Here is a 13,152-nt window from a genome sequence, read left to right on the forward strand (position 1 = left end):
TTTACAGACTAATGGTTAACACCCCGTTCCCGACTGAGCGACGTCAACTGCCCTCGAGTCAAATAGCTGCAGGTTTAAATCCTGCCACTCCGATTTATTCCCAGCTGGAACCTCTATAAAGAGGCTGAGGCAAACAGCTGAGTAAAAATCATCACCCAGACAGTTTTCTATCTATTACTGTATGTTGTAAGCAACTGCTCTAGTCTGTGGTGTTACCTCAAATCACGTGGAACTCAAAATATGGCCTGAGGCCTACTTGAGGCCTAACTCCCAAAGAGATTTCAGTTACAGAAAAGGCCCAAAAAAGCCTTTCCGTGAGACCGGCCCTACCTACCCGACTTCTCACTGTATCCCACAATCCCTTTACTTCCTAGCAACACATGCAGTTGCCGCCTGAATCCACTTCAATTGCCTTCTCCTGGTACCTTTCCTGGTGGGTCTCGGCCGTGGCTCAGTGAGTAGCAGTCTCGCCTACTGAGTCATGGAGGGTTGTCGGTTCTAAATCCTCACTCCAGAGACTTGAGTGCAAAATCCAGGCTGACGCTCCAGTGCTGCACTGCCGGAGGTGCCGTCTTTCGGAGGAGAGGTTAAACCGAGGGCCCCGTCTGCCCGAGAGATCCCACGGCTACCATTTTGAAGACGAGTTCTCCCAATATGCCAATTGGCCAATATTTATCCCTCAACCAACACCACTAAAAAAACAGATTATCTCATTTCTGCTTGTGGGATCTTGCTGTGCTCAAATTGGCTGCCGCATTTCCAACAGTGACTACGTTTCACTGGCTGTGAAGAGCTTTGTGACGTCCTGAGGTTGTGAAAGGCGCTATATAAATGCAGGTTCTTTCTTTCTAACTCCATTGCCTTCAGGGTGAAAAAGTCCCACCTGATTCCCCTTCTTGCTCCTTTTCAACGTGGGCCCTCTGATTTTTTGAACTCTTGACTGCACCGATGTCTCTGTTCCAGCTCCAGCTCCTTTGACCCTGGACTCGGAGACAGCGAACCCGTGCCTGATCCTGTCCAAGGATCACACCATGGTCAAACGTCGCACCAAGTTCAAGCAGCTGCCGGAGAACCCCAAAAGATTCACCTTCTGCGTCGCGGTGCTGGCAGCGGAAGGATTCGCCTCTGGGAGGCACTACTGGGAGGTGGAGGTCGAGACCCTGGCCGGCTGGATCGTTGGCATGGCCAAGGAGACAGTCAACCGCAGCGATGACCTCCCGCTGACCCCTGCCAACGGCTTCTGGACGGTCAGGCTGTGGAACGGGAAGGTCCACTGGACCCAGGGAAACTCGGGCGCCTCTTGTTGCTGTGCCGACGCCAAGCCCGAGAGGATTGGCGTCTACCTGGACTACGAGAAGGGTCAGCTGTCGTTTTACAATGCCGGTGACATGTCCCACCTCCACACCTTCTCCGATCGCTTTGTGGAGAAACTCTACCCCTTTGTCTTCCCTCTGCCTAACCTGGAAATGGTGGAGGCGGAAGTCCTGAAGCTTTTCCACTTGTACTTGTGACGTCGGGAAAGAGGGAGGTGGGGGGGGGTCGGAGGAGAGGGGACGGAGGGATGGAAGTCCATGGAATGAAGACTGTTCCATTGGATAATGGAACGTGATTAGAAAGTCCACTCCCAACGTGTGTGAGCCCACACCGTCTTTTGCTGGAGCTTTTGAACAGGAGATGAGTTGTATAGACGATTCACGGTAGTACAGCTAGGTTTGAATGTAGAAGGCCCTTTGAGCCCACCCATTAGTTGTGGCTCAGTTGGAAGCATTTTCACCTCTGACTCAAAAGATTGTGGGTTTGAGGCCTCCTCCAGGAACTTAAGACCCAGAATTCCAGGTTGACGTTCCCAGTGTAGTACTGAGGGAGTGCTGCACTGTCGGAGGTGCCGTCTTTCAGATGTGATGTTAAACCAAGGCCTCGTCTGCCCTCTCAGGTGGATAGAAACTATTTCGAAGAAGAGCAGGGGGGAGTTCTCCCTGGTGGCCTGGCCAATATTTGTCCCTCAACTAACACCGAAAACAAATGATCTGGTCATTATCACATTGCTGTTTGTGGGATCGCCAGCAATCTCATGTTTTTAAAATTCTCATCCTTGTTTTCCAATCCCTCCACGGCCTCGCCCCTCCCTCCCTATCTCTGTAACCTTCCTCCAGCCCCATAACCCTCCGAGATCTCTGCGCTCCTCCAATTCTGGCCTCTTGCGCATCCCCGATTTCCTTCGCTCCACCATTGTCGGCCGTGCCTTCTGCTGCCGGGGCCCGAAGCTCTGGAATTCCCCCCCTAAACCTCTCCCCCTCCACACCTCTCTCTCCTCCTTTGAGACGCTCATTAAAACCTACCTCTTTGACCAAGCTTTTGGTCACCTGTCCTAATATCTCCTTATGTGGCTCGGTATTGAATTTTATCTGATCACTCCTGTGAAGCGCCTTGGGGTGTTTTTACTACGTTAAAGGCGCTATATAAATGCAAGTTGTTGTCGTCGTGTCATGCCTGGCACCCTCGGGTAAGTCCTGCGACCAGGCTGTTGTTAAACAGCATCTATAACGTAACAAAATGTCGCAAAGTGCTCTGCAGAAGTGATTTCAGACAAGCGAGCAGCGATGGGAGGAGAGTTAGGGGAGGTGGCTGGAGATGTGGTCCACACTTCTCAAGGAGCAGGTAGAGGCAGCAAGGCAGAAGGTTTAGGCCGAACATCCCAAGGTGTGGAACCAAAATGACTGAAGGCTCTGTGACGCAAGATGGAACGGAGGGAGGGGAGATGCAAGAACAGGCCAGAGCTGCAAGTGTGGAGGGTGCAGGCTTACAAGTAAGGCTAGAGGAGGAGGTTGCAGATTGAGGGTGGATGGGACTATGAAAGGATTTGCAGGTGGAAAAGGATTTTGAATCTGATACATTGGGGGGGGGGGTGGGGGAACGGGGATGAGGAGCCATCGGAGGTTTGCAAGGGCTGGGGAGATAGTGCAGGATGTGACGTGGGTGGTGGAGTTATGGTTGGCTTGCAGTGGAGCCTGGAGTTGGGGAAAGTGTGAACGAGGGTTTCAGCGGTGTTGGGTTTGGATGGAGGCAAAGGATGGGGGGAGATGTTGTGGAGAGGAAAATAGGCAACTAATACATCCTGGTGTCTGTTCTAAATGGGAGGTTTATGCAACAGAAATAACATGTGCCCCACTTCACCAGATATTCCCATATCTGACGTCAATGAGCAGGTTGGAGATGTATCAATGGATCTATAACCTTTGAAATCAGTGAGGCTCTGGAGCGGTGGAGAGGGTTGCTTGGCATTTCAATGCACAGCTTGACGTGAGGTTGGGTAACTGTGTTTACTGAGCTGGATGTTAAGAAATTACAAAAAATTGCACAGAATTCACAACACAGAAACCGGCCAGTCGGCCCAACTGGTCTATGCCGGTCTTTATGCTCCACACGAGCCTCCTCCCACCTTACCTCATCTCACCCCATCAATATATCCTTCTATTGCTTTCCCCCTCATGTACTTTACGTTCCCCTTAAATGCATCTATGCTATTCGCCTCAATCACTCCGTGCGGTAGCCAGTTCCACGTTCTCACCACTCTCTGAGTTAAGAAGCTGCTCACCATGCTGCTCTTGATATTTCCTCTTTGACTCAGTCGTTTGCCAATGGTGTCCCTCCAAAAATAAAACCAGACTTGGACTGAAGGACTGGATGGAGCAGTGGATTAGATATTGGCCCTTCGTCGGTGGGACCTGGGCTCGAAATCTATCCCAGAAACGCAGGGTGACCGTCTGCTGATTGGTGAAATGAGTTTGAGAAAGCTCATGGGCCTACACTTCAAACATGACCATAATTTGGGACTAATTGGCATTAAATTGCTAACCTCAAAGACCAGAGCGTAACATAACAAATACAAAACGTCCCCATTGATGCACGAGATGGCACTGTACTGAAGTTTGTGATCAAATATATTGAAGGGACAGTGTAGAGGGAGCTTTACTCTGTATCTAACCCGTGCTGTACCTGCCCTGGGAGTGTTTGATGGGACAGTGTAGAGGGAGCTTTACTCTGTATCTAACCCATGCTGTACCTGTCCTGGGAGTGTTTGATGGGACAGTGTAGAGGGAGCTTTACTCTGTATCTAACCCGTGCTGTACCTGCCCTGGGAGTGTTTGATGGGACAGTGTAGAGGGAGCTTTACTCTGTATCTAACCCATGCTGTACCTGTCCTGGGAGTGTTTGATGTGACAGTGTAGAGGGTGCTTTACTCTGTACCTAACCCGTGCTGTACCTGCCCTGGGAGTGTTTGATGTGACAGAGTAGAGGGTGCTTTACTCTGTAACGAACCCGTGCTGTACCTGCCCTGGGAGTGTTTGATGGGACAGTGCAGAGGGAGCTTTGCTCTGTATCTAACCCGTGCTGTACCTGCCCTGGGAGTGTTTGGTGGGACAGTGTAGAGGGAGCTTTACTCTGTATCTAACCCGTGCTGTACCTGCCCTTGGAGTGTTTGATTGGACAGTGTAGAGGGAGCTTTACTCTGTATCTAACCCGTGCTGTACCTGCCCTGGGGGTGTTTGATGGGACAGTCTGGAGGGAGCTTTACTCTGTATCTAACCCGTGCTGTACCTGCCCTGGGAGTGTTTGATGGGACAGTGTAGAGGGAGCTTTACTCTGTATCTTACCCGTTCTGTACCTGCCCTGGGAGTGTTTGATGGGACAGTGTAGAGGGAGCTTTACTCTGTATCTTACCCGTTCTGTACCTGCCCTGGGAGTGTTTGATGGGTCAGTGTAGAGGGAGCTTTACTCTGTATCTAACCCGTGCTGTACCTGCCCTGGGAGTGTTTGATGGGACAGTGTAGAGGGAGCTTTACTCTGTATCTAACCCGTGCTGTACCTACCCTGGGAGTGTTTGATGGGACAGTGTAGAGGGAGCTTTACTCTGTATCTAACCCGTACTGTACCTGCCCTGGGAGTGTTTGATGGGACAGTGTAGAGGGAGTTTTACTCTGTATCTAACCCGTGCTGTACCTGCCCTGGGAGTGTTTGAAGGGACAGTGTAGGGGGAGCTTTACTCTGTATCTAACCCGTGCTGTACCTGCCCTGGGAGTGTTTGATGGGACAGTGTAGAGGGAGCTTTACTCTGTATCTAACCCGTGCTGTACCTGCCCTGGGGGTGTTTGATGGGACAGTCTGGAGGGAGCTTTACTCTGTATCTAACCCGTGCTGTACCTGCCCTGGGAGTGTTTGATGGGACAGTGTAGAGGGAGCTTTACTCTGTATCTGACCCGTGCTGTACCTGCCCTGGGAGTGTTTGATGGGACAGTGTAGAGGGAGCTTTATTCTGTATCTAACCCGTGCTGTACCTGCCCTGGGAGTGTTTGATGGGACAGTGTCGAGGGAGCTTTACTCTTTATCTGACCCGTGCTGTACCTGCCCTGGGAGTGTTTGATGGGACAGTGTAGAGGGAGCTTTATTCTGTATCTAACCCGTACTGTACCTGCCCTGGGAGTGTTTGATAGGACAGTGTAGAGGGAGCTTTACTCTGTATCTAACCCTGTACCTGCCCTGGGAGTGTTTGATGGGACAGTGTGGAGGGAGCTTTACTCTGTATCTAACCCATGCTGGGAGTGTCTCAATGGACCAACAGAAAGTCAAAAGTATGTACTTGTTTGTTTGAATGAGCGTTTGACTTCATTGTCAGCTGTTGTTTTCCAGATTCAATCTGTTGAATGCGGGAGAAATGTAATATTATGGATTGCTCGAGCTTGGAACGAGTTAATAGTTAAATTTCTGCGTGAGGGAATTTTATATAATAGAATGCTGCAAACTAGTTATCTGCTCCTGATGTGATCTGCGATGCAGAAGTGTCAATCTTCACTCCCCTCGGGTACAGTTGTGTCATTCAAAAAATTACCTGTCAGTGCTTGTTACATTCAATCAGAGGCCGGCTTTTTGAATTTAGCTCTTGCCTTCAAAATAAGCTATGGGTGCAGAGGGAATTCAGATATTTTTTTATAAATAGCTACCTGAGGCGGGTAACGAAATTGCTGAATGGGTTTGAGCCATTCAGGCCGGGAATATCCCAGGTCCTATCTGAGGTGGGACACCACCATCAATCTCAGGCCCCTTGTGCCGGAGAGGGGAGCCATCGGCCAACGTTGCTGCTTTTATCGCGCGTGTATGGATGTCACATGAGGACAGGCCTGGGTTCTGTCAGCCGTGACTCAGTTGGGTTTCACTCTCGCCTCTGAGTCAGCAGGTCATGGGTTCGAGTCCCAGTCCAGACACTCTGAGCCCAATAATCCCATCTGACACTCCCAGCGACAGTACTGAGGCACGTCTTTCAGATGAGACGTTAAACCAAGGCCCTGTCTGCCCTCTCGGGTGGATGTAAAAGATCCCATGGCACTATTTTGAAGAAGAGCAGGGGAGGTGTCCTGGCCAATATTTAGACCTCAACCAACATCACTAAAAACAGATTATCTGTTAGTTTTATCTTGTTTTTTGTGGGGGCCTTGCTGTGCGCAAATTGACTGCCAACTTTGCCTACATTACAACAGTGACAGCATGTGGCTGTGACCTGCTTCGGACATCTTTTTATTTTTTACTTCAAAGTGTTTCCGTTCTTTGAACAGCTGCCAATCAATATATATTTAATCTTCGGGGGTTTGTTCAGCAGTACAGTGTGTTCGTTGAAAGTGTTTGAATATTGGCCGGGCCCAGGAAGCCTGGAACTGCCCTGAATTTGCTGCAGGGTTTCAGGAGTCGATTGTCCCATTTACCAGGCCAGTTGGTGCCAAATGCTCGACGATACCAGATACATATAAATATATCCCAAAAATGTCAGGCCGGTAAAGACCAGCAGGTCCATCCAGCCCATCCCATACAGTCCTGATACCTTATGCTTCACGACTAAGATATTGCTGCCCACCTCTGCCAATGTAATCTCCTGGGACCGGCGGCAAAACCAGATAAGAACTCGAGGCCAATTAGAGGGAAAATATCTGGAAAATTCCTCACCGACGCCCCCCCCCACCCCCCCAAAGGCTGGGGCAGCTCCGAGGAATTTCCTGGCATATCTCTCTCGCTCTCTACCTCTCTCTCTGTCTTCCTCCCTCTCTCACTTTCTCTCTCTGCCTCTCTCCCTTGCTCTCTCTGTCGCTCTCACTCTTTGTCTTTCTCTGTCTCTCTCTATGTCTCTGTCTTTCTCTCGGTCTCTCTCTGTCTCCCTCATTATTTATTTCTCCCTCTCTCCCTCTTCCTGTCTGTCTCTCCCTCTTTCTGTTTGATTCTTTGTCTGGTTCTCTCTCTCTCTCTCACTTTCTGTCTGACTCTCTCACTTTCTGTTTGATTCTTTGTCTGGTTCTCTCTCTCTCTCTCTCTCTCTCACTTTCTGTCTGACTCTCCGTCTGGTTCTGTCTCTCTCTGTCTCCCTCATTATTTATTTCTCTCTCTCTCTCACTTTCTGTCTGACTCTCACTTTCTGTTTGATTCTTTGTCTGGTTCTCTCTCTCTCTCTCTCTCTCTCACTTTCTGTCTGACTCTCTCACTTTCTGTTTGACTTTGTCTGGATCTCTCTCTCTCTCTCTCACTTTCTGTCTGACTCTCCGTCTGGTTCTGTCTCTTTCTGTCTGACTCTCCGTCTGGTTCTGTCTCTTTCTGTCTGACACTCCAGTTCTCACTCACCACCACTCCCATTTCTCCTCTCTCACCTACTATGATAAAACCACCTGTGTTGTTACCAGCTCAATGATGCCGAACTCTGTAAACATAGCTTGCTTGCTGGTATCCGAACACATCACTGTGTACAAAACATGGCCCTCCTTTGATTGAAGCTGATTGCTGAGTGGAGCTGGCTGATACAGGTCTCGTTACATGTTTGGACAAGTGTAAACCTGCCATTGTATGCGTGCTGGGCCGTACTGACTGTTTTGCTGTTTCTCTGCCTCAATAAAAACTGCTGCAGTTCCATCCGACTGTGTCCAAAATTCCTTCTGAATTCGGTAAGGCAAAGTGTTACCAGAGCATTCTGTGATGGTCGATTTTCCTACAGTAGCACCCAGTCCATTGCAATCAGGGCAGAGAACGCTGAGCAGAATTGTTTCCTCGCAATGAAATGGATTCATTTCAGGAAATAAAAAAAAATGGTCACATAAACCCAGAAAATAAATTTGTGAAAGGTCTGGATTATTGGTTAATTCTTAAGGTCATCAAGGTAATGAAATGTATTTAGCCCATGCTGTACCTGCCCTGGGAGTGTTTGATGGGACAGTGTAGAGGGAGCTTTACTCTGTATCTAACCCGTGCTGTACCTGCCCTGGGAGTGTTTGATGGGACAGTGTAGAGGGAGCTTTACTCTGTATCTAACCAGTGCTGTACCTGCCCTGGGAGTATTTGATGGGGACAGTGCAGAGGGAGCTTTACTCTGTATCTAACCCGTGCTGTACCTGCCCTGGGAGTATTTGATGGGGACAGTGTAGAGGGAGCTTTACTCTGTATCTAACCCGTGCTGTACCTGACCCTGGGAGTGTTTGATGGGACAGTGTAGAGGGAGCTTTACTCTGTATCTAACCCGTGCTGTACCTGCCCTGGGAGTGTTTGATGGGACAGTGTAGAGTCATAGAAGTTTACAACATGGAAACAGGCCCTTCGGCCCAACATGTCCATGTCGCCCAGTTTATACCACTAAGCTAGTCCTAGTTGCCTGCATTTGGCCCATATCCCTCTATACCCATCTTACCCATGTAACTGTCCAAATGCTTTTTAAAAGACAAAATTGTACCCGCCTCCACTACTGCCTCTGGCAGCTCGTTCCAGACACTCACCACCCTTTGAGTGAAAAAATTGCCCCTCTGGACCTTTTTGTATCTCTCCCCTCTCACCTTAAATCTATGCCCCCTCGTTATAGACTCCCCTACCTTTGGGAAAAGATTTTGACTATCTACCTTATCTGTGCCCCTCATTATTTTATAGACTTCTATAAGATCACCCCTAAACCTCCTACTCTCCAGGGAAAAAAGTCTCAGTCTCTCCCTATAAGTCAAACCATCAAGTCCCGGTAGCATCCTAGTAAATCTTTTCTGCACTCTTTCTAGTTTAATAATATCCTTTCTATAATAGGGTGACCAGAACTGTACACAGTATTCAAAGTGTGGCCTAACTAATGTCTTGTACAACTTCAACAAGACATCCCAACTCCTGCATTCAATGTTCTGACCAATGAAACCAAGCATGCTGAATGGCTTCTTCACCACCCTATCCACCTGTGACTCCACTTTCAAGGAGCTATGAACCTGTACTCCCAGATCTCTTTGTTCTATAACTCTCCCCAACGCCCTACCATTAACGGAGTAGGTCCTGGCCCGATTCGATCTGCCAAAATGCATCACCTCACATTTATCTAAATTAAACTCCATCTGCCATTCATCGGCCCACTGGCCCAATTTATCAAGATCCCGTTGCAATCCTAGATAACCTTCTTCACTGTCCACAATGCCACCAATCTTGGTGTCATCTGCAAACTTACTAACCATGCCTCCTAAATTCTCATCCAAATCATTAATATAAATAACAAATAACAGCGGACCCAGCACTGATCCCTGAGGCACACCGCTGGTCACAGGCCTCCAGTTTGAAAAACAACCCTCTACAACCACCCTCTGTCTTCTGCCGTCAATCCAATTTTGTATCCAATTGTAGAGGGAGCTTTACTCTGTATCTAACCCGTGCTGTACCTGCCCTGGGAGTGTTTGATGGGACAGTGTAGAGGGAGCTTTACTCTGTATCTAACCCCGGCTGTACCTGACCTGGGAGTGTTTGATGGGACAGTGTCGAGGGAGCTTTACTCTGTATCGAACCCGGGCTGTACCTGCCCTGCGAGTGTTTGATGGGACAGTGTAGAGGGAGCTTTACTCTGTATCTAACCCGTGCTGTACCTGCCCCGGGAGTATTTGATGGGGCAGTGTAGAAGGAGCTTTATTCTGTATCTAACCCGTGCTGTACCTGACCTGGGAGTGTTTGATGGGACAGTGTAGAGGGAGCTTTACTCTGTATCTAACCCATGCTGTACCTGACCCTGGGAGTGTTTGATGGGACAGTGTAGAGGGAGCTTTACTCTGTATCTGACCCATGCTGTACCTGCCCTGGGAGTGTTTGATGGGACAGTGTAGAGGGAGCTTTACTCTGTATCTAACCCATGCTGTACCTGCCCTGGGAGTGTTTGATGGGACAGTGTAGAGGGAGCTTTACTCTGTATCTGACCCATGCTGTACCTGCCCTGGGAGTGTTTGATGGGACAGTGTAGAGGGAGCTTTACTCTGTATCTGACCCATGCTGTACCTGCCCTGGGAGTGTTTGACGGGACAGCGTAGAGGGAGCTTTACTCTGTATCTAACCCATGCTGTACCTGCCCTGGGAGTGTTTGATGGGACAGTTGTAAGAATATTAGAAATATGGAAAAATTGACATTTTTTTCTTAATGCTACTACCCATCATGCTCTGCAGGCTGTGCTGCGTATTTTGCTGAGTGTGCGGCTTATTTTGCTGAATTGTGAACTGTTAACCTTTGACTAGCGACTGACCCCTATCACACTCATTGTGAGGCAAGACAGTTACGTGATAAAAGAGGAACGATGACCCAAAAAGCAGAACGATAATCCAAAGATAACGATAAGACCAGGACCATGACGCAATTGCTAGACGAGTGCGGTCAAGCAAACTGACCACCTTCAAAAAACAACCCTGTAAAGGGTCTTCTGGTTAAATGAGTAATTTTAAAACAATCTGACCATCTTGAATTATTTGAAAATCAACTTTGTTAATCTATAAGGGTCTTATGAATATTGTTCCATATATGGTGTGAGGTTCCTGCCAGGGGTGGGGTGGGGAGGACATAAAAACCCAACGTCTTTTGAGCTCAGGGCAGAGGAATCAGTGAAGCCCACCCAGCCGTCTGGAGATGACTCCGCTGTCAGAAGCCCACCCAGCCGTCTGAAGATGACTCCGCTGTCGGAAGCCCACCCAGCCGTCTGAAGATGACTCCGCTGTCGGAAGCCCACCCAGCCGTCTGAAGATGACTCCGCTGTCGGAAGCCCACCCAGCCGTCTGGAGATGACTCCGCTGTCGGAAGCCCACCCAGCCGTCTGAAGATGACTCCGCTGTCGGAAGCCCACCCAGCCGTCTGGAGATGACTCCGCTGTCAGAAGCCCACCCAGCCGTCTGAAGATGACCCCGCTGTCGGAAGCCCACCCAGCCGTCTGGAGATGACTCCGCTGTCGGAAGCCCACCCAGCCGTCTGAAGATGACTCCGCTGTCGGAAGCCCACCCAGCCGTCTGGAGATGACTCCACTGTCGGAAGCCCACCCAGCCGTCTGGAGATGACTCCGCTGTCGGAAGCCCACCCAGCCGTCTGGAGATGACCAGGCTGTCGGAAGCCCACCCAGCCGTCTGAAGATGACCCCGCTGTCGGAAGCCCACCCAGCCGCCTGAAGATGACTCCGCTGTCAGAAGCCCACCCAGCCGTCTGAAGATGACTCCGCTGTCAGAAGCCCACCCAGCCGTCTGGAGATGACTCCGCTGTCAGAAGCCCACCCAGCCGTCTGAAGATGATTCCACTGTCAGAAGCCCACCCAGCCATCTGGAGATGACTCCGCTGTCAGAAGCCCCCCCAGCCGTCTGAAGATGACTCCGCTGTCAGAAGCCCACCCAGCCGTCTGGAGATGACTCCGCTGTCAGAAGCCCACCCAGCCGTCTGGAGATGACTCCACTGTCGGAAGCCCACCCAGCCGTCTGGAGATGACTCCGCTGTCGGAAGCCCACCCAGCCGTCTGGAGATGACTCCGCTGTCGGAAGCCCACCCAGCCGTCTGGAGATGACTCCGCTGTCGGAAGCCCACCCAGCCGTCTGGAGATGACTCCGCTGTCGGAAGCCCACCCAGCCGTCTGAAGATGATTCCACTGTCAGAAGCCCACCCAGCCATCTGGAGATGACTCCGCTGTCAGAAGCCCCCCCAGCCGTCTGAAGATGACTCCGCTGTCAGAAGCCCACCCAGCCGTCTGGAGATGACTCCGCTGTCAGAAGCCCACCCAGCCGTCTGGAGATGACTCCACTGTCGGAAGCCCACCCAGCCGTCTGGAGATGACTCCGCTGTCGGAAGCCCACCCAGCCGTCTGGAGATGACTCCGCTGTCGGAAGCCCACCCAGCCGTCTGGAGATGACTCCGCTGTCGGAAGCCCACCCAGCCGTCTGGAGATGACTCCGCTGTCGGAAGCCCACCCAGCCGTCTGGAGATGACTCCGCTGTCGGAAGCCCACCCAGCCGTCTGGAGATGACTCCGCTGTCGGAAGCCCACCCAGCCGTCTGGAGATGACTCCGCTGTCAGAAGCCCACCCAGCCGTCTGGAGATGACTCCACTGTCGGAAGCCCACCCAGCCGTCTGGAGATGACTCCGCTGTCGGAAGCCCACCCAGCCGTCTGGAGATGACTCCACTGTCGGAAGCCCACCCAGCCGTCTGGAGATGACTCCACTGTCGGAAGCCCACCCAGCCGTCTGGAGATGACTCCACTGTCGGAAGCCCACCCAGCCGTCTGGAGATGACTCCGCTGTCAGAAGCCCACCCAGCCGTCTGGAGATGACTCCACTGTCGGAAGCCCACCCAGCCGTCTGGAGATGACTCCGCTGTCAGAAGCCCACCCAGCCGTCTGGAGATGACTCCGCTGTCAGAAGCCCACCCAGCCGTCTGGAGAAGACTCCACTGTCGGAAGCCCACCTGACTATTAGAAGACGAGCTCACTGTGGGAAAACTTGAAACGGCCACACCGCCAACTTAATTATTTCCTCTGCCCTGAGAACAAATGGGATAATATAGTTTTGATCTTTGTTGTCAAATATTTGATACCTTTACATGTTTGATTTGACTATTAACAAAGACAAATTGTTTACTAATTGGTGTCACATTCCGAATCTGTTACACAGTGTAGAGAGAGCTTCCGGGGCTGTACCTGCCCTGGGAGTGTTTGATGGGACAGTGTAGAGGGAGCTTTACTCTGTATCTAACCCGTGCTGTACCTGCCCTGGGAGTGTTTGATGGGACAGTGTAGAGGGAGCTTTACTCTGTATCTAACCCGTGCTGTACCTGCCCCGGGAGTGTTTGATGGGACAGTGTAGAGGGAGCTTTACTC

At 50.7% G+C, this 13,152-nt stretch overlaps 1 protein-coding gene across 1 annotated transcript in view; it reads left to right on the top strand.

Annotated features, from left to right (window-relative positions):
- LOC137304928 (zinc-binding protein A33-like) overlaps positions 1-1,517 on the top strand; it is a 23,418-nt gene extending 21,901 nt beyond the window's left edge. Inside the window, exon 6 of the mRNA XM_067973713.1 lies at positions 964-1,517. Within this exon, the coding sequence (XP_067829814.1) occupies positions 964-1,511 (548 nt within the window). The 3' untranslated portion in view covers positions 1,512-1,517. The remainder of the gene's footprint in view (positions 1-963) is intronic.
- The last annotated feature ends 11,635 nt before the right edge of the window (positions 1,518-13,152 follow it).

Source organism: Heptranchias perlo, chromosome 39, assembly GCF_035084215.1.
Source record: "Heptranchias perlo isolate sHepPer1 chromosome 39, sHepPer1.hap1, whole genome shotgun sequence".
Lineage (NCBI taxonomy): Eukaryota > Metazoa > Chordata > Chondrichthyes > Hexanchiformes > Hexanchidae > Heptranchias > Heptranchias perlo.